General features: G+C 44.2%; 1 protein-coding gene across 1 annotated transcript; it reads left to right on the top strand.

The window, feature by feature from the left end:
• Positions 1-9,789: 9,789 nt before the first annotated feature.
• Positions 9,790-21,484, top strand: GLYATL2 (glycine-N-acyltransferase like 2). Its single transcript, XM_040259440.1, has 6 exons — positions 9,790-10,011; positions 12,943-13,059; positions 16,219-16,326; positions 17,464-17,590; positions 17,685-17,862; positions 20,715-21,484. The coding sequence occupies exons 2-6, from the start codon at positions 12,982-12,984 to the stop codon at positions 21,118-21,120; spliced, it is 897 nt and encodes a 298-aa protein (XP_040115374.1). The 5' UTR covers positions 9,790-10,011; positions 12,943-12,981; the 3' UTR covers positions 21,121-21,484.
• The last annotated feature ends 6,383 nt before the right edge of the window (positions 21,485-27,867 follow it).

Raw genomic sequence — 27,867 nt, 5'->3', positions numbered from 1 at the left:
GTCTACCTAAACATATTGCTTCAAGAAGTTTCACATCTTTCTTCTGCATCATTTTTTCTCCTCTCCTGGATATTCCTACCAGCATAGTTACGTGATGTATTCTTCTGATTGTAAAAAATAAAACCTTCTCTTGGTACCCATTCTTTCTTCCAGTTACTTCCCCAATTTTTTTTGTTGTTGTTGTTCCCTTTGAAAAAAAATTCACTGAAAATACGGTCTACACACACTCTCCCCAATCCCTCTCCGGAACCTTATTGTAAGGTCGGACCCCGGGGGCCATGATGGGCTGCCCCTCCTCTCCCTCCCGCCGGGGAGAAGGTCCCTAACAGAAGAATCCTCCTGGATCCGGGGACCAATGACAGCACACTCCGCCAGCTAAAGCCACCCCGCCTCAGCTGCATAAGCCGCCCGGCCCCAGCTGCATAGAAAAACCTATCAGCTTGCGACGCCGCAAACCAGCAACCTATCCAAACCCCCATCCACCAGCCCAGCCATCCCTCGCAGCATGCATATATAAAGAAACTTCTAACACGGCAGGGTGCGCGGATTTCCTCGACCTATCCTGTCCGGTCCAGGAACCCCACCCCGGAGCGCTTCGCCATTAAAGCCCGTTAGACCTTCTTTTAGTGTACCTGGTCGTCTTTTACCTAACACTTATCTAATTGCGTTTTACTGCTATGGTTTCACTGAGAGTCTTTTGTCAAGATCATCCGCAATCTCTGTGTTATTAGATCCAATGATCCATTTGTGCATTTCATCTTAATCTCTTAACAACTCCTGACATGATGAACATCCTGGGATGACTTTTTTTCATTTGACTTTCAAGACAATATACTATCTTGGTTTTCCTCTAACCTCACTGGATATTCCTATTTATTTATTGTTTCACTTTATTTTATTATTACTTTTTAATTGAAGTATAATTAATTGACAATACTATGTTGGTTACGTGCACAAGATTGTTTTTACTCAGTCGCCCAGTCATGTCCAACTCTTTGCAACCACATGAACTGCAGCACGCCAGGCCTCCCTGTCCACCACCAACTCCCAGAGCTTGCTCAAACTCATGTGCATTGAGTCGGTGATGCCATCCAGCCATCTCATCCTCCGTCATCCTGTTCTCCTCCTGCCCTCACTCTTTCCCAGCATCAGGGTCTTTTCCAATATGCACAAAGTAGTGATTTGATATTTCTCTTGAGTTATAAAATGGTCACCACAACAAGTCTAGTTTCCATCTGTCACCATACAGAATTATTACATTTTGACTATATTCCCCATGCTGCACATTACTAGGACTCACTTTTTTTTTTTGCAACTGGCAGTTTGTACTTCTTAATCTCCCTCATCTACTTCACTCATTCTCCACCCATCTCCCAACTCTGGCAAACCGCCAGAGTTCCCTGCATCTATGACTCTGTTTCTGTGTTTTTATGTTTGTTCATTCGTTTAGTTTTTTAGATTTCACAAATAAGTAAAATCATACAATATTTGTCTTTCTCTTTCTGACTTATTCCACTTAGCATAATACCTTGTAGGTTCATCCATGCTTTCACAGATGGTGAGAATTCACTCTTTTCTTGTGGCTGGTTTATATATGTATGTATATATATATATATATATATATATATATATGCCACATTTTCTTTATCCATTCATCTATTGATAGACACTTAGGTTGCTTCCATATATTGTTGTTCAGTCGCTCAGTCGTGTCCAACTCTTTGCAACCCCATGGACTGTAGCTCACCAGGTTTCACTGTCATTCACCATCTCCCAGAGCTTACTCAAACTCATGACCATTGAGTCGATGACGCCATCCAACCATCTCATCCATATCTTGGCTATATTGTAAATAATGCTACAATGAGCATAGGAGTACATATATGTTTTTGCTTTACTATTTTTATTTTCTTCAGAAAAATCCCATAAGTGGCACTGCTGGATTGTATGATAGTTCCATTTAAAAATTTTTGAGGGAGCTTCATACCATTTTCCAAAATGGCTATACCAATTTACATTTCTACTAACAATGTTTGAGGATTCACTTTTCCCCACATGCTTGCCAACTCTTCTTATTTGTTGTCTCTTAGATGACAGCCATTCTGACAGGTATAGGATGATATCTCATTGTGGTTTTGATTTGCATTTCCTTAATGATTTGTGATTTTGAGCATTTTATCTGCTAGCCCTCTGTATTTTTTCTTTGGAAAAACATCTATTTCTTCTGCCCATTTTAAAATCAGATTGTTTGTCAAGCAACAAAAGTTCACTGTATAGCACAGGACCTATAGTCATATCTTGTGATAACCTACAATGGAAAATAATCTGAAAAATAATATATGTGTGTATGTATTACTGAATCACCTTGCTAAGCACTCAAAACATTGTAAGTCAACTATACTTCAATAATATATGTGTAAAGAAAATTCAGTTTTTAAAATTTATTTATTTTTAATTGGAGGATAATTGTTTTACAGTATTGTGTTGGTTTCTACCAACTGCCCATCAGTGTGAAATCCATGGCTGATTCATACTGACATTTGTGTTTTTCATGTTGAGTTGCATGAGTTCTTTATATATTCTGGACGTTAACACTTTATCAGATATATCATCAGAAAATACTTTTTCCCACTCAGTCGGCTGCCTTTACATTTTATTGATAGTTTCCTTTACTGTGCAAAAGCTTTTTAGTTTGATATAGTCCTATTTATTTATTTTTGATTTTGTTTTTCTTGCCTGCTTGTTGAGACCAGTGTCAAAGAGTGTACCGCCTATGTTTTCTACTAGGAATATTTATGGTTTCACATCCTATGTTTAAGTCTTTGATCCATTTTGAGTTTTTTTAAATATGGATGAGAAAGTAGTCCACTTTGATTCTTTTGCTTGTAGCTGTCCAGTTTCCACAATGCCACTTATCAAAGAGGTGTATTTCCCTTTTGTATATTCTTGCCTCTTTTGTCATAGATTAATTGACCATATGGCTTTGCAGGTGGCTCAGCGGTAAAGAATCTGCCTGCCAATGCAGGAGACCCAGGTTCGATCCTTGGGTCAGGAATATCCCCTGGCAACCCACTCTGGTATTCTTGCCTGGAGAATCCCATGGACAGAGAAGCCTGGTGGGCTACAGTCCGTGGGGTTGCAAAAGAGTTGGACATGATGTAGCAACAGCAACAACAAGAACAAAACCCCCGACGCCACAGGCTCTTTGTAGCCAGACTATTTAGTGTCTGCTATGTGGACTCATATTTTTCTCCTGAGCTCCGCACATGTTGAGGTGGTCCTGTCCTTCAGCGGAAGGGAGACGTTTGCCCTCAGATTTCTTCTTATAGAGCTGAGGTGTGCTCAGGACCTGTGTGTATATGTGGGGTCCAGTCATGTGTAGGCAGCTGCCTAATCTTGGGGGAGGGGCAATGTGTTGATCATGGAACAAGATCCAGAGGGGAGTCCTTGATGAGAAGTAAAAATCATATAGGCAACATTTTTACAAGACTGATACACTCTCCATATTATTTTGCAACCTGCTTCCTTCATTTCACATATTTGTGAACATATTCTCTTGACATGGGACAGGTTTGCTAACACTACTGACTGGGTACAACATAACTTATGTAACCACTTTCCAATAGTTGGACATTTAAATGGTTTTCTGACTTTTCATTTTTCCTAATCTTTCTGTGAAGAAGCTCTCCTGCTTTCACATCTTTGTAACAGCCAGTTATTTCCTTAGATTGCATGCTTGTGTGCGTGCTCAGTTACCTCAGTTGTGTCTGATTCTTTGTGACCCCATGGACTGTAACCCGCCAGGCTCCTCTGTCCATAGGATTCTCCAGGCTAGAATGAGTGGGTTGCCATGCCTTCCTCCAGGGGATCTTCCCAACCCAGGGATCAAAAGTACATCTCCTACGTCTCCAGCACTGCAGGGGGATTTTTAAAACCACTGAACCACCTGGAGATTTCATCTCAATATTTAAAACTGAGAATCACAAATGGCTAAAAGTTTCTTCTAGAAACATGTAAGAATCAGCTTTTATCAAGCCACTCTTATTTGTTAGCTACCTTCATATACAACATCTTATTCAGTACTCCCAAGAGCCCAAGTCACCCTTATTTTATAGATGGGGAAGCTAAGGCTCTACAGATGACTCACTGTAGGTGAGGCCGTGGCTAACACATGGTCTGTCCTTCCTTGTCTACCTCCAGTGCCAGTACCACTTCTAATCTGCCTCCAGGCCACCTGAACTTCTTCCACACGCTGTCTCGGGGTCTTGCCTGGGAGTGCAGCTTCCTGCTGGACTTGCCTTCTATTTGCAAGGCTGTTGAGCTTGCCAGGTTCTCTGATCCTCTGGCCAGAGTAGTCTTCCTTGTAGCAGCCTTCACCATCAGCTCTGGAGTCTCTCTGGAGCTCAGCCCAGGCTTACAGGGTGCAGAGGGCTAGGGTCTACCCTAGACAGCCGGGAGGGTGTCTTAAAGGACAACCTGTCATCTAAGAGTGGTCATTCTGAAGACAGTTCAAGTCACCTTTTCTGATGCATCTAGCCTGGGGATGGGAACAAAAGGGTTTATGTATCACTGCCTCAGGGCTTTCTGGGACCAGTGTGGTTCTGATATCCATGTGTGTTAGTTGCTCAGTGGTGTGTGACTCTTCGTGACCCCATGGACTGTAGCCCACCAGGCTCCTCTATCCATGGGATTCTCCAGGCAAGGATACTGGGAGTGGATTGCTATTCCCTTCTCCAGGGGATCTTCCCAACAGAGGTTGAATTTAGGTCTCCTGCGTTGCGGGCAGGTTCTTTACTGACTGAGCCACCAGGGAAACCCACTCATCACATTATATTAATTCTTTGCTCTTAGTCACAGGATAACTTCTTGAAATGATTATGGTAGCCTGACCTCTAGAGGAAAGGTGGGCTATCTGGAGGGTGGCAGTGAGCTGTGCTTTCACAGGCACCACGTCCACACTACTCAGCTTCGACAACTTCAGGCTGCGTTTCCAGTGACCTCTCTCCCTTCCAATCTGTGGCCCCTCCCAGCTGTCTAGACTGAACTTCCCCCCTCGGGGGCTCTGCAGGTCCATCATGAATGGATAGTGGGATGGGGGGGGGGCTCATGGGATTGGTCCCACTTTCACAAAAAGTCCCAAACTCAGTCTTCAGGTGTGACTTCCCAATGAGGTGATACACAGGGACGCTGACAGAACTGAAACAAAATATTCACTATCACGTATGCCCTGTCAAGAGTCCACTCTGAATTAACATTCCACAAGTCCTGTGCTGGTCTTGTGAGCCAAAACACTCACAAGCGTTCCATGGTAGTAACCCTTGCTTTTTTTTGTTGCCAAAGACATAAATATATGGAATGTACCAGTGGACAGCAAGGAGATCAAACCAGTAAATCCTAGAGGAAATTATCCCTGAATATTCATGGGAAGGACTGATGCCAAAGCTCCAATACTTTTGGCCACCTGATGCAAAGAGGCAACTCATTGGAAAAGACTCTGACGCTGAGAAAGATTGAAGGCAGGAGGAGAAGGGGATGACAGAGGATGAGATGGTTGGATGGCATCACTGACTCAATGGACATGAGTCTGAGCAATCTCTGGGAGATGGTGATGGACAGGGAGGCCTGGCGTGCTGCAGTCCATGGGGTTGCAAAGAGTCAGACACGACTGAGCGCCTGAACAACAAAACAACACATTTAAAGCTATGTAATAAAGCTGCTATAATTTAAAAATTGTTTGTATCTGTCTTACTTTTAATATGCCTAATATCACATCTTTAGTATGCCTAATACCATGATGAAAGGCAGTGAACTGGGCTTCTCTGAACCTCTGGGGGGCTCCGACTCTCTTGGAGCTTGGGGACTGCAAGGCAGGGTGGCTGTGGAAGGCTGGTGCAGACTCACCCCCGGTATTCTCTCATAGTGTCTCAGGGGTCTCTGGGACTCTGCTTTCACACTGATGTCCTGGCCTTAACCCTTGGCAATGTGACACTGAGATGAAGCAGCTGCCTTAAGAAGGAGTGCACACCTGAGCGGCAGTCAGCACTCGTCTATAAAAACCCCTAAGATCCGGAGGAGACTTGACTTTGCAAGATCTCCTAGAGTACTTTGGAGGGACTTAAGGTCAAAGGTGGACTTCCCTGGTGGCTCAGACGGTAAAGTGTCTGCCTGCACTGCGGGGGACCCAGGTTCAATCCCGGGGTTTGGAAGATCTCCTGGAGAAGGCACTGGCACCCCACTCCAGTGCTCTTGCCTGGAGAGTCCCATGGACGGAGGAGCCTGGTGGGCTGCAGTCCACCGGGTGGCAAAGACTTGGACATGACACAGTGGCTTCACTTTCACTTTCTTTTAACTTTTCCAAGGTCAAAGAGCCACTCAACCCAGACATATCTTAAAGTGGACTCCTTCAGGGTCACCTTGAGATGATGATGGCATGTTTGCACACTGCTTTGGGCTGGCAGTAAATTCCTGGTTTCTTAGAGAATTCACCTGGAGCTCCTCTTGCTTTCAAACCTTAGGGCAGTTTTTTTACGGTCTTTCAAGGACCAGGGTCTTCTCTGATAGTGATGGTTTCGTCCCTAAGTTGTGTCAGACTCTTTGTGACCCCGTGGACTGTAGCCTGCCAGGCTCCTCTGTCCATGGGATTTTCCAGGCGAGAACACTGGAATGGGTTGCCATTTCCTTCTCCAGAGTCTTCTCTGCCAGCTTCTAAAAAGACAGTAGGACACTTGGGCTGGGAGACCTCTTGATAAATCTGTTCTCTATCAGAATTTCTAAAGAAGTTCCTCTTGCTGATTCAAGAGAAGAGTCAGATTCTCAATTCATAAGTTCGGGTCAGGCAGCAGACTCTGTACCTCTGAACTCTCAGCAAAAGTTGTTCAACTGGAGGAGCTTGAACTGCTGGTGACTTTAAATGTGGTTGTACCTCTTTGAAAATACTTAGTGTGATATGCAAAACAGAGCAAGCCTCAGCTCTCCACAGTGTGATCTTAACCACATCAAAAATTACCCATTTCCTGTCATGAAGTAGACAATTTTTAAAAGAGGATGAATTAATAAATTGCGTAACTATGAGCAACTTTGTTAACAAGTTAATCACACAAAATTGCAAATATGTAAAAATTCTTTCATAGGTTATGTGAACAATTTTTGATTAAAAAATGGAATTACTGAAATAGGCAAGAGGAAAAAGAGAATAAATGGTGCCTTCCTTAGCAATCACATAGATCAGTTCAGTTCAGTTCAGTTCAGTCGTTCAGTCATGTCCGACTCTTTGCAACCCCATGAATCGCAGCACACCAGGCCTCCCTGTCCATCACCAGCTCCCAGAGTTCACTCAGATTCACATCCATTGAGTCAGTGATGCCATCCAGCCATCTCATCCTCTGTCGTCCCCTTCTCCCCCTGCCCTCAATCCTTCTCAGCATCAAAGTCTTTTCCAACGAGTCAACTCTTCACATGAGGTGGCCAAAGTACTGGAGTTTCAGCTTCAGCATCATTCCTTCCAAAGAAATCCCAGGGCTGATCTCCTTCAGAATGGACTGGTTGGATCTCCTTGCAGTCCAAGGGACTCTCAAGAGTCTTCTCCAACACCACAGTTCAAAAGCATCAATTCTTCAGCGCTCAGCCTTCTTCCCAGTCCAACTCTCACATCCATACATGACCACAGGAAAAACCATAGCCTTGACTAGATGGACCTTAGTCAGCAAAGTAATGTCTCTGCTTTTGAATATACTATCTAGGTTGGTCATAACTTTTCTTCCAAGAAGTAAGCGTCTTTTAATTTTATGGCTGCAGTCACCATCTGCAGTGATTTTGGAGCCCAAAAAACTAAAGTCTGACACTGTTTCCACTGTTTCCCCATCTCTTTCCCATGAAGTGATGGGACCAGATGCCATGACCTTCGTTTTCTGAATGTTGAGCTTGAAGCCAACTTTTTCACTCTCCGCTTTCAATTTCATCAAGAGGCTTTTTAGCTCCTCTTCACTTTCTGCCATAAGGGTGGTGTCATCTACATATCTGAGGTTATTGATATTTCTCCCAGCAATCTTGATTCCAGCTTGTGTTTCTTCCAGTCCAACGTTTCTCATGATGTACTCTGCATAGAAGTTAAATAAGCAGGGTGACAATATACAGCCTTGACGTACTCCTTTTCCTATTTGGAATCAGTCTTCTGTTCCATGTCCAGTTCTAACTGCTGGTTCCTGACCTGCATATAGGTTTCTCAAGAGGCAGGTCAGGTGGTCTGGTATTCCCATGTCTCTCAGAATTTTCCACAGTTTCTTGTGATCCACACAGTCAAAGGCTTTGGCATAGTCAATAAGGCAGAAATAGATGTTTTTCTGGGACTCTCTTGCTTTTCCATGATCCAGCGGATGTTGGCAATTTGATCTCTGGTTCCTCTGCCTTTTCTAAAACCAACTTGAACATCTGCAAGTTCACAGTTCACGTATTGCTGAAGCCTGGCTTGGAGAATTTTGAGCATTACTTTACTAGCATGTGAGATGAGTGCAACTGTGTGATAGTTTGAGCATTCTTTGGCATTGCCTTTCTTTGAGATTGCAATGAAAACTGACCTTTTCCAGTCCTGTGGCCACTGCTGAGTTTTCCAGATTTGCTGGCATATTGAGTGCAGCACTTTCACAGCATCATCTTTCAGGATTTGAAATAGTTCAACTGGAATTCCATCACCTCCACTAGCTTTGTTCATAGTGATGCTTTCTAAGGCCCCCTTGACTTCACATTCCAGGATGTCTGGCTCTAGATGAGTGATCACACCATCATGATTATCTGGGTCGTGAAGATCTTTTTTGTACAGTTCTTCTGTGTATTCTTGCCACCTCTTCTTAATATCTTCTGCTTCTGTTAGGTCCATACCATTTCTGTCCTTTATCGAGCCCATCTTTGCATGAAATGTTCCTTGGTATCTCTAATTTTCTTGAAGAGATCTCTAGTCTTTCCCATTCTGTTGTTTTCCTCTATTTCTTTGCATTAATCGTGAGTTCTAAATCCTCATTAGTGGTTTTTAATATGTCACCTGAGGTGAATGAGGTAGGTTTGTAAGGAGACATGACCTAGCCAGGGGTGAGGGATCGCTTACTGAAGCATCATAGTTTCATAACAGATCCTGGCCATTGGCTTCAGCTCAAGGCGTTAATGCTGGCTAGCTTTGTGACCTCAGGGACGATGTTGCCTTTCAACATCATCTTCCTTGTTTGTGTGACAATAACATTTACCTTTCTCATTTCCTGAATGATTAAAACTTCTCAAGTTGGTTCACAACATTCCAGAAAATGGGTAAGATTTTGACTACTTAGTATCCCTTTCCTCTATTTCAGGGTCTCCAAAATGTTAAAGTAGATCATACTCTTTTAGGAATTTTTAAATTTTAACTTTTAAAATTAATTATATATATATATATATATATTTATTTATTTATTTATTTATTTATCTTTGGCCATGCCAAGTGGCTTGTGGGATTCTAGTTCCCCGACCAAGGATCAAACCTGTGCCACCTGCATTGGAAGCAAGGAATCTCAACCTCTGGAGGTGCTGAGGTCACAAGAGCTTAAAGTTCCAAGGCTGAGTATTTCACAAAGAAGCCAAAATTTCCATCTTTTGTTTGCCCAAATGATGTATTTGAATATTGCTGCAGCTAGGTCATTTTTGCAAATTACCTTATTATTACTGCTTTGGATTAGCCAATTGGCTACAAGTGCTAGTGTGGGAGCTGTGGTGGGAAACTTATAAATGTAGAATCTGCTCAGTATGGAACATGTTCCCAGTCTTCCTCTGGCGCACAAAGTCACTGACTTCATTCTTGTAAATGAAGAGGATCTCCAGTTTGCTCAATAAGAATCCGCAGCTTGGAGCTTCATGCTAAACAGGGACAGTCTGAATCAGTTGGGATTTACTGTGGGTGAGACTATTTGTGGCCTTTAGAGAAATTTCTCCATTGTCACACTGAGCAACTGCAGAAGGTGCTCTGCACACAAGTCTACAAAGAAACTGCAGGTAAGCAGAATTGTTTTAGACAGCCAAACTCTTGTCTCTTCTCAACCTTTCAATTAATTAGGGTCCTATTCTAAAGAATGTGTATTTGTTCATTCATTTTACAGTCTGTGGAATTCTCCAGGCCAGAATACTGGAGCGGGTTGCCTTTCCCTTCTTCTGGGGATCTTCCCAACCCAGGGATTGAACCTGGGTCTGCCGCATTGCAGGCGGATTCTTTACCAGCTGAGCCACCAGGGAAGCCCAAGAATACTGGAGTGTGTAGCCTATCCCTTCTCCAGTGGATCTTCCCATCCCAGGAATCAAACCAGGGTCTCCTGCCTTGCAAGCAGATTCTTTACCAGCTGAGGCACCAGGGAAGCCCGATTCTAGAGAACGTGTATTTGTTCATTCATTTCCCCCCTGCAAACCTTGGAAGAGCACTCACCAGTGTCCCAGGGCTGAGAACGAGTTTCTCAAGGAAATTGTAGTTTCCTGGAGCTAGAAAGTCCTTTGAAAATAAAGTATTTTGAGTACAAAGCCAGTGGTTTGAACTGTCAGGCTTCTCAGATCCTTCCCCTGAATTATAGACTGCTGATCAACCCATGCCTTTCCCTGCCACCCTTCAGGCACCCATAGGAATCCTGAGTAAAGATGAGAGTCTGCATGCCCCTGGTCTTCAATCCATGCTTTGAAAGTGTTACTTGCATAGCAAACATCTTCCTTTGAGTGCCAGGCCACATGGCTAAGATGAAGCTTTACTCTTTCAGGCTGTTCTGCCAGACCTCGCTCTGTTTATTGATATATTCGGCACTTGACCCTCAAACGCCAGCCACATTCTGGTGATGGGTCTGGCACCTGCAGCTCCCAGTCCCTTCCCGACTCCTCCTCTGTCGTCTTGAAGCCTACAGCCATCTATCCAGAACTGATCTACCTCTGACAGCCTCACCTCTAACAGCCTAATTCCTCACACCAACCCCCTATTCTATGAATACATTCCCCTGCCATCGCCACTGCTGTTCTCTTAGCCTCATAAAGAAAGTTCACCGTACACTGTACATCTTTTCCCACTTGGTTGGGCCTGTCTCCTACTTTACTTCTTTCTCTCTCTCTCCTGAAAGTAAAAGTGTTACTTTTGCTCAGCTGTGTCCAACTCTTTGCGACCCCGTGGACGGTAGCCGGCCAAGCTCCTCTGTCCATGTAGATTCTCCGGGCAAGCATGCTGCCGTGGGTTGCCTTTCCCTTCTCTTCTCCAGGAAACCATCCCAGCCCAGGGATCAAACCCAGATCTCCTGCATTGCAGGTTGGTTCTTTACCATCTGAGGCATCAGGGAAACCCCTTCTCTCACCTAGATCCCACAAATTCAGTTTCGAGTGTCATCTCATTCTCAAATATTTACTTTGCCACTTATCTTTTTTGCTGGTCTAAGCCTGGAAAATCTAACCCTGGTTTGTTTCAATCTGTCTCTTCTGCCTCTAGTGTCTGGGTGCTGAGCTCACCTGTGTGGATAATTACCCCTTCCAGTGAGGGTTTTCATCTGAACCTGGTCTTAAGCAATGCTGGGGAATCCCTGTGTATTCCCAGTCTGTACTTTCACTAACGAACATCAGAAGCCATTCAAATCTATTTTCCCTTGCTTGAATTTGAAGATCTTCTCATTTTCCCTCAAGTATATATATATATATATGTGTATATATATATATATTTACACACACACACTTACGCATACTTACACACACACACACATACCATCTATCACTTCACAAAACACATCACATACATTTTGCAATGACATAATCCTCAAAACAGCCTACAAAGGAGTTATTATTATGCCTATTTTATAGACAAAGAAAGTGAAGCTCAGAGACATTCAAGTAATGTGACTGCCTACTCCAGTGATCGTGTTCTTGGCCATTCCATTTCCATTTGTCTTGTTTCGGCTGTACGCATGCATGGGCTTCCGTGGTGGCCCAACAGTGGAGTCCGCTTGCAGTACAGGAGGCCTGGGTTTGATCCCTGGGTCGGGAAGATCCCCTGGAGAAGGGAATGACTACTCACTCCAGTATTTCTTGCCTGGAGAATTCCATGGACAGAGGAGCTCCCGTCCATGGGGTCACAAAGAGTCAGACACAACTTAGCAACTAACAGTTTCACTTTTTTCCCCACACACATGCAAGGCTTCTGAGGGGGCACTAGTGGTAAAGAGTCTGCCTGCCCCTGCAGGAGACACCAGAGATCTGGGCTCAATCCTGGGGTTGGGAAGAGCTCCTGGAGAAGGAAATAGCAACCTGCTCCAGTACCCTTGCCTGGAAAACTCCAAGGACAGAGGAGCCCGGCAGGCTGCAGTCCATGGGGTCACAAAGAGTTGGACATGACTGAACACACATACACACATACATAGGATGTTGGATTTTTCAGGATTTTTCAGGATTGTCAAGATTTAAAAAAATTTGCTGCCTCTCCTATAAGCCATCAAAACTGCTTGGAATTTCTTGTATTTGTTAATTTTTAGAAAACATGGTTATGCTTGTATGATGTCTTTAAGTATTCTATATTCCTTGATTGAGTACATGTAATATACATATATATAATATAATTATATATGCAGTCAGATATTTGTATGAGACTGAAGAATGTTCATAAGTGTATCTTACTTATATCCTACATTGTTTCAGTAAATTTTCTTATGTTTACATTCTTATAGGTGTCTGGTATTATCTCCTTGGTATGAGTTCCTAGAAGTGGAATTACTGAATACAAGGTTTTCTCTGTTTTCAAGGTTGCTAACATACAGTTCCAGTTTCTGGATTTTGCCAGTTGGTACTTGGGCACCACCTTGGGTACGATACTGTACCTCGAGCAATGCGTGGCAGTCCTCGGGGACTTCTTCTTGCTCTTCCAGGATACCTATCTCAGATCTCCAGGTGTTTTTGTTGGTGTGTTTCTTTCCTCAGGGTATCTTCCTCGGGGAAGGGGCTTGGGTGCTACATAAGATGTTTGTGCTTCGTGAACCCCAGCAACTTCAGATTTTGTATGAGTCCTTGGAAGAGAGCATCCCTGAGTCCTTGAAGGTAAGGGAGTAGGGGGAGATGGGGGAAGAGAGGACTAAGGTGTGAAGATAGACTCGGGGTCAGGACTTTCCAGGGCAGACGGAGGTGCAAGTCCAAGACTCCCCTGCCTGGGACTATCTTAACATCCACGTCCAATCACCTCCTTTACTTCCCTGGGGATTCTTCAGTATCTTTAAAAAAAAACTTTTTATTTTGTATTGGGGTGTAGCTGGTTAGCGATGTCGTGGCAGTTTCAGGAGAACAGCACAGGGACTCAGACATACATGCACAGTATCATTTTAAAATTGATTTTTGCTCATTTATCTGCGCTGGGTCTTAGCTGCGGCATGCAGGGTCTAGCTCCCTGACCAGGGGTCAAGCCTGCTCCCCGCTGCTCTGGGAGCTCAGGGTCTGAGCCACTAGATACCAGGAAAGACACTACAGTATCTTTTGAACCAATTCTGCTGCTGTGTGTAGTGGACTTCCTTAACTGCCCCAAGCTATTGGTCACCTGTAACTTGGTAACCAGAGCATCTATCTGACACACGTACGATCATATCACTCCCTTGCTTTAAAACGCCAGTGGCGGTTCATATCCAAAGCATTAAAGCCCATACTCCTTAACCGGATATACAAACGTTTATCAAAAATGTCTCTTCATTTCCCAACATGGAAGATGTACTATGCGTTACGATCACTGACCCCTCACAGTTCAGCAGGTGGGATCAAATCTCAGCACCTTCAAGCCTCCAATCACGCTCCTTCTCCTAACGGAAATTGCTTGTCTTCCTCTTTCTTCTCTTTATTCTCCAGGTTCATTTATTTTTCATGGTCCAATTTATTTATTTATTTATTTTAAATACAGAATTTTATTTAGAAACTGTTTAAAAATAGAAAAAAAATAAAACCCTGTCAAGAAAGACCAGGTAGAAAATGGGTTCCCAACAAAATGGAATTTTAGGGCAACAAAAGTCTAAAAGGCCACAAAAGAGAAATAGCACCACTGTTATTTGAACAATGGCTAGTTACTTGCATTTTTTGGCATTGTTAATCGCTGAATCTGGGTTTTCCTCTGAATTCCACACAGAGCATGCACTACACAACAATTTTATCATGAAATACCTGCTTGCTACACACATTTCAGGACAAGCTACCACCAGAAACAAATTAATACACATATATCAGGGGCTGAACCGTCTCAACAGTGGGTGACACACACATCGCAGAATTCTGCCAAACAAAGGAACTGAATCGGCTGTGAGCAAAGCAAATGAGGGGATTAAGGAATGAAATATTTTAAATACTAATAATTAATTCAGACATGGTACTCTATTTTCTGCAAAAGAAAATTAACATTTAGTAACACGCTAACATTTTTATCTCCAAAGAGATTAGTGCACTGGCAAAGTATTCCGATAACAGTGGAGGGCTGTGGACAGCAGGCACCGAAAACACCCAGCCCTGCAGATCCCAAGGGAGTGCTGGCCTTCACTGACCACTCCCTTTGCCAGAGGTCCAGAAAGAACGTGCAGTATGATCACCTGCCTGCTGAACTTCCACTCTAAGCAGCAAATTTTAAGGAGCCAAAGAGGAGTCCCCAGTGGGCAAGGGGAGCTGAGAAGAGGAACATGTTAAATGTAAACCTAAAAGACAGTAAAACAGGACAGCCCCCATTCAAATCCCAGAGACATGGGCAAGTCCCCAAAAGTAGTTGTTAGGTTTAAAAACTGGACACACCTCATTTCAAAAAAAAAAAAAAAACATGCACAGTACACAGAATTATCAGGGATAACTGGAAAAATCACGAGAAATGCTCCATGAAAATCAAGCTCTTTGGCTCAGACGTCTCAGGCCTGAAACACACCCTCTATTCATCCAGGCAACAATGCCTCTTGCTTCTTAGCAGGCATGCTATTGGTCAAGGACATCAAAATGGCTTACAAAGTAACTTTCAAACTTTGCTTTTGGGCCAACATCTGGGCTTACGAGGATCAAGTAGTCCTGCGAAGGCTGGGAACAGCAGGTCCCAAAGGCTCCAGGTTCCAGCCCTTCCTTCCCAGACACAACGTCAAACACACATCTTATATTTTGAAATATGGAAGCATCTTTTAAATACTCTTAAGGCATTTATTTATTAAAACGTTCTCTGCCAAGTTTTCACATTAACTTAAAATTCAAATCAGTCTTTACATTTCTCTACTGAGGTCTCCACCTTCTCCAGCTATCTGTGCTACCAGCATCCACAAAGTGAGCCCCATGGTCAGCCTCTTTGTTCCCTGGGTGAACCAACTAGATGTTAATACTGCTCTACTACAAGGTAAACGCTCCTAACTCAAACTGATTGGAAAAGGAGTGAATACTCCCTTTTATTATTCTTAGAGGACTCACTGGTTTCTTTTCATATGCAAAAGTGCCTCTTCTAAAAGTGCACTTTGCAGAAGTTTCATGGTCCAATTTAAATGCTAGTTTTTCTGTAAGTCTCCCACCACTTCCAGCCGGGTAGTGACTTTGCCTTTGTGCGACCCCACCTGACCATGTGCACAGACCTATCAGAATACGTGCTGTTTTAAGATTAGACTGTGTATCTCTTTGCCCTTGTAGACTTAACTTGAAGGCAGCGGCTACCTCATATCCACCTTTGAATTCTCCATATTTGACACAAATTTAATATATAATAGACAGATGCTGAGTAAATGGTGTGGTATTCATGTTTAAAATAGGAAAAATATCAATAGTATGGATTTTTCAAAAAATGAATGAATACATGTTAGAGAAGCCAGTTCATTTGTTGTTAACTTGGATTCGGGGGGCTCCCTCCTGCCCCGTTTTGTGGTATGAGTTTTGACGAATAGTCCAATGTGCCATCCTGGAAACGTTAGTCCTGCCGTTTCAAGTCCTTCTTTTAGAAAAATGTTTATTTGCTTCTGTGGCTGCACCGGGCCTCAGTGGCAGCACGCGGGATCTCTCGCCACAGCACGTGAGCCCTTAGCTGCACCATGTGGGATCCGGTTCATAGAACCTGGGCCCCCTGCACTGGAGGCCGGGAGTCACCGCCCCTGGACTATGAGGGAAGTCCCCCATCCGGTCCTTCCAGCTCCTGCTCTTGCTTCCCGTGCCACCAGCAAGACCCTGCCTCAAAGAGAAACTTCATCCTCTCCTGCTTTGTTTCTGCTCTTGTAGGTGTACGGCACCCTTTTCCACATTAGAAATAAAAATCCGTTCAACCTGGAGGTGCTGGTGGACGCCTGGCCAGAGTATCAGACAGTCGTCATACGGCCTCAGAAGGAGGTGAGGCCCCTGGCTCCTGAGGGTCAGGCCGCTCACCCTCAGGATGGGGACGAGGGGCTGCAGCCAGGGGCCGGCAGGGGTGGGGCAGGGATCTTGACACACCTGATTCATGCAGATTTGGGAAGGGTTGCTTGGAGGAGAGGGCAGGATGGTGAGGTGAAGTGCGGGAGTGGACCTCAGAGCCAATAGTCCGGGACCTGGAAGTTGCTCTAGAATCCCATTCGGTCAGCTCTCTCCTTTCAAGACTCCGATGAGAGGCATCCTCCTCATCCGAGATGCCTGCGGTTGCAAACGGTCAGGAAGTGTTTTGCTTTCCCTGTGACTTGATAACCGCAACCCGACAGTACTTTGAGCAGTGCTGAGTGTGAGGTCTAAGACCGCTGCATTCCTAACACAGAAGAAGTTGACAAAAATGACGATGTCAGAGGGCTGTGAAGCAGCAGATGCCATGTCTGCTTCATAAGAGCGTCTTCATCTTTCAGGGGAGTGTGAGTCGCGAATTCCATCCTTCCCAGAGGAGCGGTACCTTCACAGCCCCCGCCCCCTTATCCATACAGGAGCGGTAGAACGCAGCGCCGCCTGCAGCGGCCCCCGGGGGCCAGCCAGGCTCCCTGTCCATGGGATTCTCCAGACCAGAATACTGGAGTGGGGTGCAGTGCCCTCCTCCGGGGGATCTTCCCAACCCAGGGACTGAACCCGCATCTCTTACGTCTCCTGCACCGGCAGGCGGGTTCTTTGCCACTAGCGCCGCCTGGGAATTCACTTTCAGAATTAGCCGAGGCGTCACCTTTCACAGACCAGGAGCCTGGACCCCAGCCCTGTTCTGTGTGCTTCCCTCCACCCCGCAAGCCCCCACACTTTTGGGCCTTTAACAAGCACTCTTTCTGCTGCAGTTTCCATCTCAGACACTGGGACTGCTTGCCCGTCGCCCCAAGGGCAGCTGACTCCAGGGCACCACCAGGCAGGAACCCCTTCCAGTGGCTTCTTCTACAGGGGAGTCCACGGCAATGTCTGCACCTCTCTCACACAACAGCAACAAAGCCTATCCAGCAAATTAGTCTCTAGCACTCGGGACACAGGCAGAGCATTTTGTGAACAATATCACTGTGTAAATGTGACTGGTATTTGTTACGTCAGGAAATGAAGGATGACCTGGATTATTACACCAACACTTACCACATCTTCACCAAAGCTCCCGACAAGTTGGAGGAAGTCCTAGCGTGCCCACAGGTCATCAACTGGGAACAAGCCTTCCAGATCCAAGGTGAGTGGTCCAAATTAAAGCCAAAGATGTCTCATTTAATTTATAGTAGATATGAAAGGGGGTGAAATGATGCTTGCTTTTCTCCTCTCCACAGGTTGTCAAGAGAGCTTGGGTGAGGCATTACAAAAAGTTGCAACTTCAAAATCAGTGCAGGTGGATTATCTGAGAACCATGCTTTTTGTGTTTCAAAAACCAACACTCGAGGCATCGAGTGGTGGCAAGATGGATTTGATGAAGTTATTAAAAACTCCTAAAGTGCTTGAAGATAAAAGGTGAGATTTTTTACCTTTTACTTCTGAAATTTCTGATAGAATAGTTCAGTTGCACCATGGGCCAGACTTGTAAATGTAGGATCTGAGACCAAATAAGAATGGTGTTCAGAGCTGCACAGGTAAGAGAGGGAACTGTGTTAGGTAATGTTTCCTGAGCTTGGGCAGGAACTTCGTTAGAGTAGGTTCTTTTCAACTTCCTTAGATCTCACAAGAGTGCTCCCAGAAGAACATTGGACATCATGGTGGAATTGAAAAACTTTTACTGAAACTATTCATTTTTTGACCAAAAAATATAAATACTTCATACTATGCAAAGTCCGTGTGTGTGTGTGTGTGTGTGTGTGTGTGTAGTCGCCAAGTTGTACTTGACTCTTTTGCAACCCCAATGGACTGTAGCCCACCAGGCTCCTCTGTCCATGGAAAGAAAACTGGAGTGGGTTGCCATTTCCTACTCCAAAGGATCTTCCCAACCCAGGGATCAAACCTGCATCTCCTGCATTGCAAAATTATTTACCACTGATCCACCAGGGAAGCCCTATGCAAATGATACAAATATACAAAGTAAAGAGTGAAGGCTTGCCCACTTGGATTTCCAAAAATCTTTCTGTCCATGTGTAGATACTCTTAGCATTGCTTTAAAACTCTGTATGTATGAGTTGTTTTGTTAGGTTTTTTCTCTACAACATATGCATGACTATACTGCAATTTACTCTTTTCACTCAGCAGTGTGTTATATACACCTTTCACATAAGCTCGTACAGGCAGCCTTCGTTTATTTTGACAGCTGCATAGATTTCCACAAGAGGGAGATGTGCAATCCTGTGTGGCCGTATTCACACACTTGATTTCGCTCCAGTTCTTCCTAATAACAAAAATTCTGCAATAAATGTCTTCACAAATAGATCATCGTACAAGTTGTATAAGTATTACTGAAAACTGAGCTCCTAGAATTGAAATGCCTGGGTAAAATAATACGTGCATTAAATGGAAGATTTTACCAAATTGGTTGGTGTGCATGACGTATGAACATATGATAGCATAGCATATTTTAAAAAACCCATCCTTCAGTAGGGACATGGATAGATTTACTATGGTACAGTCCAAACGCTGGAATAATACACAGCCGTTAACAAGAATGAAGCAGCCCTCTGTGAACTAATAAGGAAACAATTCCAAAAATATATTCTGAAGCAACAGCAACAACAAAAATATATTCTTAGTGAAGCAACAACATCTGCAACAGCTAAGATGGGCAGAATCTTGCAGACAGTGTGTCATCACAGCAGAGCACATCTAAAATTCCAAACAATGCCTCTGGAAAGTTACACAAATTTATCACATCACTAATTGCCTCTGGAGAAGGTAACTGTGTGATAAGGAATCAGAGAAAAAGGAAACAATTATTTTCCACTGACATCCATTTATGCTTAATAATTGTATCGCTACATCAAAAAATAAATAAAATCTAAATATACACTAAACACGTAGAATTGATTTAGCCAGGAGAGTCAATAATATTTGAACCCTGCCCTGGCTCAACTGTGTTCCCATGAGAATCACAAAAGAAATGTTTGCATGCAGAAAAATGGTAGATAGGGATTAAATAATACTTGACATTATAACTGGAAATCTGGAATGAAGTGCCTGTCCTAAGGTGGTTCTTTATTTCCTCTAAACCCAAATATATATTTGGATGTCTTGCCCCTCTAGGTTTAACTGTAGCACAGGAGGAAGGCATGTGAGGATGCTGGAGACCTTTGAGGAAGTAGGACCAGAATCAGTTTGAGGATGACAGAGAGAAAGCCTCACCTATGTGTAGACAGTTGAGAGCTCTTGTGACCCCACCCAATGGCAAATGTGAAGTGACTTTGATAAGTTCCTGGAAACTCTTCCTCCTTGAGAAGGGGTAGAACTTCTTTGAGATCTTCCTTTTGCACCAACCACTCCTTCCCACAGAAGATGTTATTCTGATTTTGCAGATGAGAAAACGCAGTCTCAGGTAACTTGTCCAATAATAGAATCAGGGCTAAAATCCTGATTATTAACACACACACACACACAAAGCCAATATCCTTTTTTCCTATGTTTCTGCTCCTGAAACTACATTTTTGTACTTCTCTAGTGGTATGTGGTGATGGGTTTTGGGACACATGAAGCCATAAGATCAACATGGCTCTCGTCTCCCTGTGATGTACATTTTGTTGAACTATCTGTTGGAAGAAACATTATCTTGTGTATTTAGATATTTTGTGAAGTATAATTTGAAATCTAAATTTTTAAATGGAAGTTTAGTTGATTTACATCATATTAGTTTCAGGTGTACAGTATAGAGGTTCCATATTTTTTAGGCTATATTTCATTTAAAAGTCATCTCAACATAATGAGTATGTTTCCTTGCACTGTATGTCCTCGTAAGCTATCCCTTTTATACATCGTAGCTTGTACCTCTCAATCCCGCATTTTTCATACAAGAAACTTTAAAGAAAATCAGCCACATGGAAGGTTGCAAGGCTTATAGTCCTTGTTCTTTTAAGAACATATACTGTTATTCTCCTTTGTTGGGGTGTTTGGTTGGGCTTTTTGAGATATGCTATACTGTATCTAGCCAACTCTCTGCTATTAAATGTATCATAAATGACTGAGGATTTTCTTACTTTCAATTATTTGGGAACATTTTCAAGCAGGCATATAAATAGTTGTGTGTGTGTGTGTGTGTGTGAGTGTGTGTATGTGAAGGGTACATCTATTTCTTCCTCTGGGCTGTGGATCCTTAAGGAAAGGGAGGTGTCATATTTTCTGCCATCCTGATGTTTTCTAAATGTTGGCTGAATAAATGTATTTTTTCTTGACAGGAAAGAAACCTTTCAGAGCATCTTCTTGGATGTCTCACATGCAAGGCTTGTGAATGAGCACTGGGAGTTGGGAAAAAATGAGAAGAGCTTGAAATATATTGAACGCTGTCTCCAGAATTTTGCAGGATTTGGTATTCTGAGTGCAGAAGGGAACCCCATCTCTTGGTTTCTGACAGAACAGTCCTGTGAGATAAGAATGGGTTACACTTTCCCCAAATACCGAGGCCAAGGCCATATGTGGCAAATGGGTTGCCACAGTATAGCATATTTTTTTTCCAAAAAAATGCCATTTTATATCCATGTGGCAGAAGATAAAGAAAAAACTCAACAGGCATTGGTCAGTTTTGGGTTCAGGAATGCTCTTTGTGGCTGGCACCAGTGGAAATGCACCCCGAAGAAATATTGATGGTGCTATTGTCCATTTCAAGTGTTTCTTATCAGGGGGAAAAAGAAAAAACATCAGTGCAAACAAATGTAGTCTACATGAGCAACAAAAACCATCCACTTATCTGGGGCTCAGGCACGTCTCAGGCCACACTTCTGTAATAGTTTTATCTTCTTTCTCTTGTATATTCCAAAACATTAGAAGCTTGGCTCCTTGCTGTCATGCTTTTCCTTTACGGTGAGAAATGTCTCAGAGTTGAAATTACCCAGTGTCAATCATTAGTGCTAACATATCCCATTTTCTTCTTTGAAGAAGGCTTCTTTCAGGGAAGAATTTTGCTTTTTCATGCTTCTAATTTGAGAATAAAATGTCTCCTTTGAAAGTCTCTTCTCTGGTGTTCTTCTCTTCTTCCTACAAAGGTTCCCAAAGGATCTTTCAAAACACTTCAGCATCACTGCTGTTGGTCTTGGGTGCCCTCAAAAGTGCTTTGAGGTACTATACTGAATTAAATTATGTGGCCATCAGTGAAAGCTTGGTTTTCTGATGAGCTTTTTATCACAGAAACTTGGTTAAGTTGAGTTGTATAGCCTAACTTCATATTTTCAATAAGATTTTAGATCTATGCTGTATTAGTTTCCTATTGTTGTTGTAACAAATCACCACAAATTTAGTGGCTGATGATCCAGTGACATGATTTACCATATGATCCATCAGTCCCACTCCTGGACGTATATCCCAAAAAAACAATCGTTTAAAAGATATACATGCACCCCAATGTTCATTACAGCACTATTTACAATAGCCAAGGCATGGGAGCAACCTAAAAGTCCGTCAGCAGAGGAATGGACAAAGAAGATGTGGTAAAAATGTGCAGCAGCGTATTGCTCAGCCATAAAAAGGAAAATAATGCCATTTGCAACAAACTGGATGTATCTGAAGGTTGTCACACTGACTGAAGTAAGTCAGACACAGAAAAACAACTTTCACCTGGCATGTGTATATGTGAGATCTTAAGAAGGGATACAAATGAACTTATCTAGCAAACAAATAGAGTCACAGATACAGAAAGCAAACTTATAGTCACCAGGGGATAAGGGAGGAGACTGGGACTGACATACACACACTACTATATATAAACTAGACAAACCAGTATAAGCTAATGAGGATCTACTGTAGAGCACAGGGAACTCACGTGACACTTTGTGATGGCCTACATGGGAAAAGAAGCCAAGGAGAGTGGACATATGTGAACATTTAACAGAGTCACCTTGCTGTACACCTGAAACTAACCCGAAATTGTAAACCATGTAAATCAACTATACTGCAATAAAAACTATTTTTAAAACTTAGTGACTTAAAGCAACAATTATTACCTTATGTTTCTGGTAGTCAGAAACTTAAAATGGGTCTTGAAAGTGAAAGTGTGAAAACATTAATTGCTCAGTCGTGTCCAACTCTTTGTGACCCCACGGACTGTAGCTCTCCAGGCTCCTCTGTCCATAGAATCCTCCAGGCCGGAATACTGGAGTGGGGTGCCATTTCCTTCTCCAGGGGATCTTCCTGACCCAGGGATCCAACCCAAGTCTCTTTCATTGCAGGAGGATTCTTTGTTTTCTGAGCTACCAGGGAAGCCCTGCTGCTGCTGCTAAGTCCCTTCAGTCGTGTCCGACTCCGTGTGACCCCATAGACGGCAGCCCACCAGGCTCCCCCGTCCCTGGGATTCTCCAGGCAAGAACACTGGAGTGGGGTGCCATTTCCTTCTCCAATGCATGAAAGTGAAAAGTGAAAGTGAAGTCGCTCAGTCGTGTCCGACCCTCAGCGACCTCATGGACTGCAGCCTACCAGGCTCCTCTGTCCATGGGATTTTCCAGGCAAGAGTACTGGAAGCCCTAAATGGGTCTTATGGGATAAAAATAAAAGTGTTGCCAAAGCCAGCTTCTGGAATCTTTAGGGGAGAATCTATGTCCTTGCCTTTTGAGCCTGAAGAAGTTTTCCGCACCCCTAGGCTTGTGATCCTGTATCACTACTTTTTCTCCCTACTTCCATCATCTTTACATAGTCTTCTCTTATGTATTCTAATCTCCTTCGGTGTCCCTCTTACAAAGACACTTATCATTGCCCTTGCAGGGTATTTGGTCCTATCCAAGAAGTCCATAAGACATTTCGTCCATGCCAAATGCTGGGAGAAATATCAATAACTTCAAATATGCGGATGACACCACCCTTATGGCAGAAAGTGAAGAACTAAAGAGCCTCTTGATGAAAGTGAAAGAGGAGAGTGAAAAAGTTGGCTTAAAGCTCAACATTCAGAAAACGAAGATCATGGCATCTGGTCCCATCACTTCATGGCAAATAGATGGGCAAACAGTGCAAACAGTGGCTGACTTTATTTTTTGAGGCTCCAAAATCACTGCAGATGATGACTGCAGCCGTGAGATTAAAAGACACTTACTCCTTGGAAGAAAAGACCAACCTAGACAGCATATTAAAAAGCAGAGTCATTACTTTGTCAACAAAGGGCCGTCTCGTCAAGGTTATAGATTTTCCAGTAGTCGTGTGTGGATGTGAGAGTTGGACTATAAAGAAAGCTGAGCATGGAAGAATTGATGCTTTTGAACTGTGGTGTTGGAGAAGACTCTTGAGAACCCCTTGGACTGAAAGGAGATCCAACCAGTCCATCGTAAAGGAGATCAGTCCTGGGTGTCCCCTGGAAGGACTGATGGTGAAGCTGAAACTCCAATACTTTGGCCACCTGATACGAAGAGCTGACTCATTGGAAAAGACCCTGATGCTGGGAAAAATTGAAGGTGGGAGGAGAAGGGGATGACGGAGGATGAGATGGTTGGATGGCATTAGTGACTCAATGGATATGAGTTTGAGTAAATTCTGGGAGTTGGTGATGAACAGGGAAGCCTGGAATGCTGTAGTCCATGGGGTTGCAAAGTGTCGGCTGAGTAGCTGAACGGAACTGCAGATCAGGGAAGCTGGAAGAAGACTCAAGGAGCTGTGGGGACTGCAGACACATTTATTCTCCCCAGGAAGCAGCAGCAGCAGCGGCGGCAGCGAGTCTTCAAAGACTGCTACTGCTGCTGCTAAGTCACTTCAGTCGTGTCCGACTCTGTGCGACCCCATAGAGGGCAGCCCATCAAGCTCCCCTGTCCCTGGGATTCTCCAGGCAAGAACAATGGAGTGGGTTGCCACTTCTTCTCCAATGCATGAAAGTGAAAAGCGAAAAGTGAAAGTGAAGTCGCTCAGTCGAGTCCGACTTAGCGACCCCATGGATCGCAGCCTACCAGGCTCCTCCGTCCATGGGACTTTCCAGGCAAGAGCACTGGAGTGGGTGCCATCGCCTTCTCTGCTTCAAAGACTACTGATACACTAAGGCAGACAAGAGTGGCCTGTGGCCCGGTGCCCCCAGGGTGAGCAGAATCGCTGTTCCCAGAGCATAGACATGCAGCGTGAGGCCGTGAGACAGCGGGCCAGGAGGGCCTGACTGACTGTGCTGGCACTTCACTTCTCCATGACATTCTGTCTTTAATTAATGTTATCCCATTTCATATCGAAGGTAAAACAATTCCATTTGCCCCCTTTTGTGCTATTGTTAAAGCATCATCTCCTGCGTTTACTGTAACTGCTGCACAGTTATTATGTTCTTACTGTTTAGTCTCTGAGTCAGGTCCGACCCTTTGGTGACCCCGTGGATTGTAACCTGCTGGCTTCTTTGTTCACGTGACTCTCCAGGCAAGAGCACTGGAGTGGGTGCCATTCCTACTCCAAGGGCTCTGCCTGACTCAGGAATCAAACCTGTGTCCTCTGCTTTGGCAGGTGGATTCTTTTACCTCTGAGTCACGAAGGAAGCCCCGAACAGTTACTATATTTGAATTTAAAATAGTCAATTGTTTGTAAAGAATTTAAGAAAAGAAAGAAACATAGCTTTAAACCACTTATAGTGTCAATAGTCTCTCTAACTGCAGTTCCAAAATATCATTGAATTTAATTTCCTTTTGGTTTACAGACTATTTTTTTTCTTGTAGGGCAGATATGCCTTGTTTATCTGAAATTTTTTTTATTTTGCTTGTGTTTTGCAAGGATATTTTGTTTGATACGAAATTTCAGGCTTTCAGCATTTTTAAAATGTCATTCTATTGTACTAGGGAAGAACGTTTGTATTCTGCAAGTTAACCACTAAAGGGATGTTGCATGTAAGCTTGAATTATACATAATGGCCCATCTCTGGGAACCCTGCCTCCAAGATAAGGAGTGTTAAACTAAAATACCTTTGTTTAGCTCACAGGAAACATCCCCGACTAGGCCCATCTGTGAGTGGCTACAGGAAGGAAGAAAGGAACACATCCCTTCTGAGTCTGATTGGAACCAGGAAATGGTTGACTTGACTCCCTTCCCTTTTAGTATGAAAACAGCCTGAATCCTAACTCAGGAAAGAGGATTCTTCGGGGCCTGAGTCCATCATCTTTCTGGTCTGCTGGCTTTCTGAATAAAGTCACTCTTCCTTGTCCCAACAACTTGTTTCTCGATTTGTTGGCATACAGTGCTAACGAAGGAGGAAACAGAACAGGGCTCCATCCTGAAAGCAGGACTTCATCCTGGGCCGGACTGTGGACTGTGAGTTATGCGCCCAGGATCTATGGAAACAACATACCAACTGGAAAACCAGGCGCCAGGAAGGAAGAGCCCCAGGGCTCGTACCTAGACTGTCCATCGCCTAAAAGAATACCCTAATGATCTGTGTGACCAAATAGAATCATACTTTCTATTATGCTTATTGGGGTATGACCACAGCTCTATTGGTAATTGTCCAGTGTTAACTCCCTAGGCTAAAGGTATACCGGTTAACTGTATCTTTCTTTTCCTTTGTTCAGACTAGTTTCAGGGAGTTTGGGGATTGGGTTTGGGCACGTACACTTAGGGTGTATAAGGTTTTCACAGAAACCAGTTGGGGTCCTTGGCTAAGAGGAGACTCCGCCTTGGGCCCGCCGCTGTAATAGACCGCACTCCGCTCTCTGCATTGTCCTGAGCGAGCGTTTCCCGGAGCTCACGGCGACAACACAGAAAGCACTGTGAGCTTGGATTAGGTAACAAATCCTGGGGAGCCAACCGGGGGCCTTGCTGCCTGTGGCCAGATGCCCCGGCCCGCTCGCCACGCTGGGAGCTTTCTGGGTGAGACTCTAAGCAGCTGCGGATGCCAGTTGTTGCTTCGCAATTCCCCAAGGTGGCACTGGCTGACCCAGCGCTTGGCAGCTGGAGGAAGGAATCAACATAGGGGAGAGGACAAACTGCCTGCAGTGAGGTAGGCCGCCCCGGTGTGTGCCCCCTGAAGCTTTATTTCCTCTCTGTAGGGGCTTTTTCTCCAGAATGAGTCAGTTTTTTTTGTATTCGAGGAGGGGTGCCCTGTGGGGAAGAGGAAACAGTTGCTGAACTTTACCGCGTTTGTGAACCAGTCTCTGTTTTCGTTTTTCTTCTCTGAGGCTAGCATTTGTGTGGCATTTGTGTTTTGTGGTCTTGAATTTGGCTTTAAAAGAGGGGAATGTTTCACTACCCCTGAAGAAGATTCCCCAGGGCACACTTTGGGTAAGCGATCTAATGAGGGCCATGGCCCCCTGCCTGAAAGGGGGATATTTTATTGTAACAAGGCATGGCCGCAGTATGTGTTAGGGTCTCCGAGAGGGGTTTCAGGTGGGGTCAGCACGGGACCCTGATACCACGTACTGTCCACCTGGCCGTGTTAACTACATAGTTTGTGCTCTCCCGTGTTGTTGGTATATGTGAAACCGCAAGACCAGACTCAAAGATTTATCAGGACTTTCTGTCTGTCCTCTAAGGGTTTTCTTCTCTTTTGTTTGCTGCTGTTGCTCCAGGGCTTCCTGGGTGGCCCAGTGGTGAGGAATCCGGCTGCCAGTGCAGGAGGTGCGGGTTCAGTCCTTGGTTTGGGAAGATGCCCTGGAGGAGGCATGGCAACCCACTCCAGTGTTCTTGCCCCTGGAGAGTCCCGTGGACAGAGCAGCATGGCCAGCTACAGTTCATGGGGCTGCAAGAGACTCAGACGCAACTTAATGACTAAGCAACAGCAATTTTTTCTCCATTTACAGCCAAATCAGTTTTGTGATATTCAAAACTTTTACTGATGTCAAATGGAGGAAAGGAACAGGGGGGAAAAAAGCTCCTCCTGTCCAAGAGTGGGATACTCCCAGGGAAAAGAGAAAGGTTCCATTTGGTTCTTAAAATCACCAAAAGCCCCCATCCTAGAATTCCGCCCGGTTGCTTGGTGCCAAAGCAAAAGTGTATCCTCTTAATGGTTAGAAAAGACCAATGGCTATTTACAGCCTTACAGAGCTTTCCCCCTGTGGCTCTTTTGTGAAGCAAGGAAGAATGATGAGATCCTTTATGTGCAAGCATGCGGGCTGTTACATCAGGGAAAGAAAGAAAACGAAGGAAATGAGACTGAGGACACGGTGCTTCAAACCTTAACTCCTGGAGCTGAACTAGATGTCTCAGCCACTGCTGCTGCTCCACTAATACACCCACCCCTTCCACCACCTTCCCTTCCTACCCTGCCCCAGTTCCTGACACCAGGGCTCAGGACTTCCCCTCCTTCTACGGATCGTTTAGAAAATCCTGTGTTAGTTTCTGGGACACAGGGACTTGGTCTGGTATTACCATCTAAGACCCAACAGGGCAGCCAGTTTGGGCCAAGAGCCACTCCTAGGGCAGGACTGTCTCCATGGCTATCTCACGTGCGTGCTACGTCAC

The sequence above is a fragment of the Oryx dammah genome, unplaced genomic scaffold (genome assembly GCF_014754425.2).
Source record: "Oryx dammah isolate SB20612 unplaced genomic scaffold, SCBI_Odam_1.1 HiC_scaffold_17, whole genome shotgun sequence".
Lineage (NCBI taxonomy): Eukaryota > Metazoa > Chordata > Mammalia > Artiodactyla > Bovidae > Oryx > Oryx dammah.
This window is presented reverse-complemented; position numbering and strand designations above follow the sequence as displayed.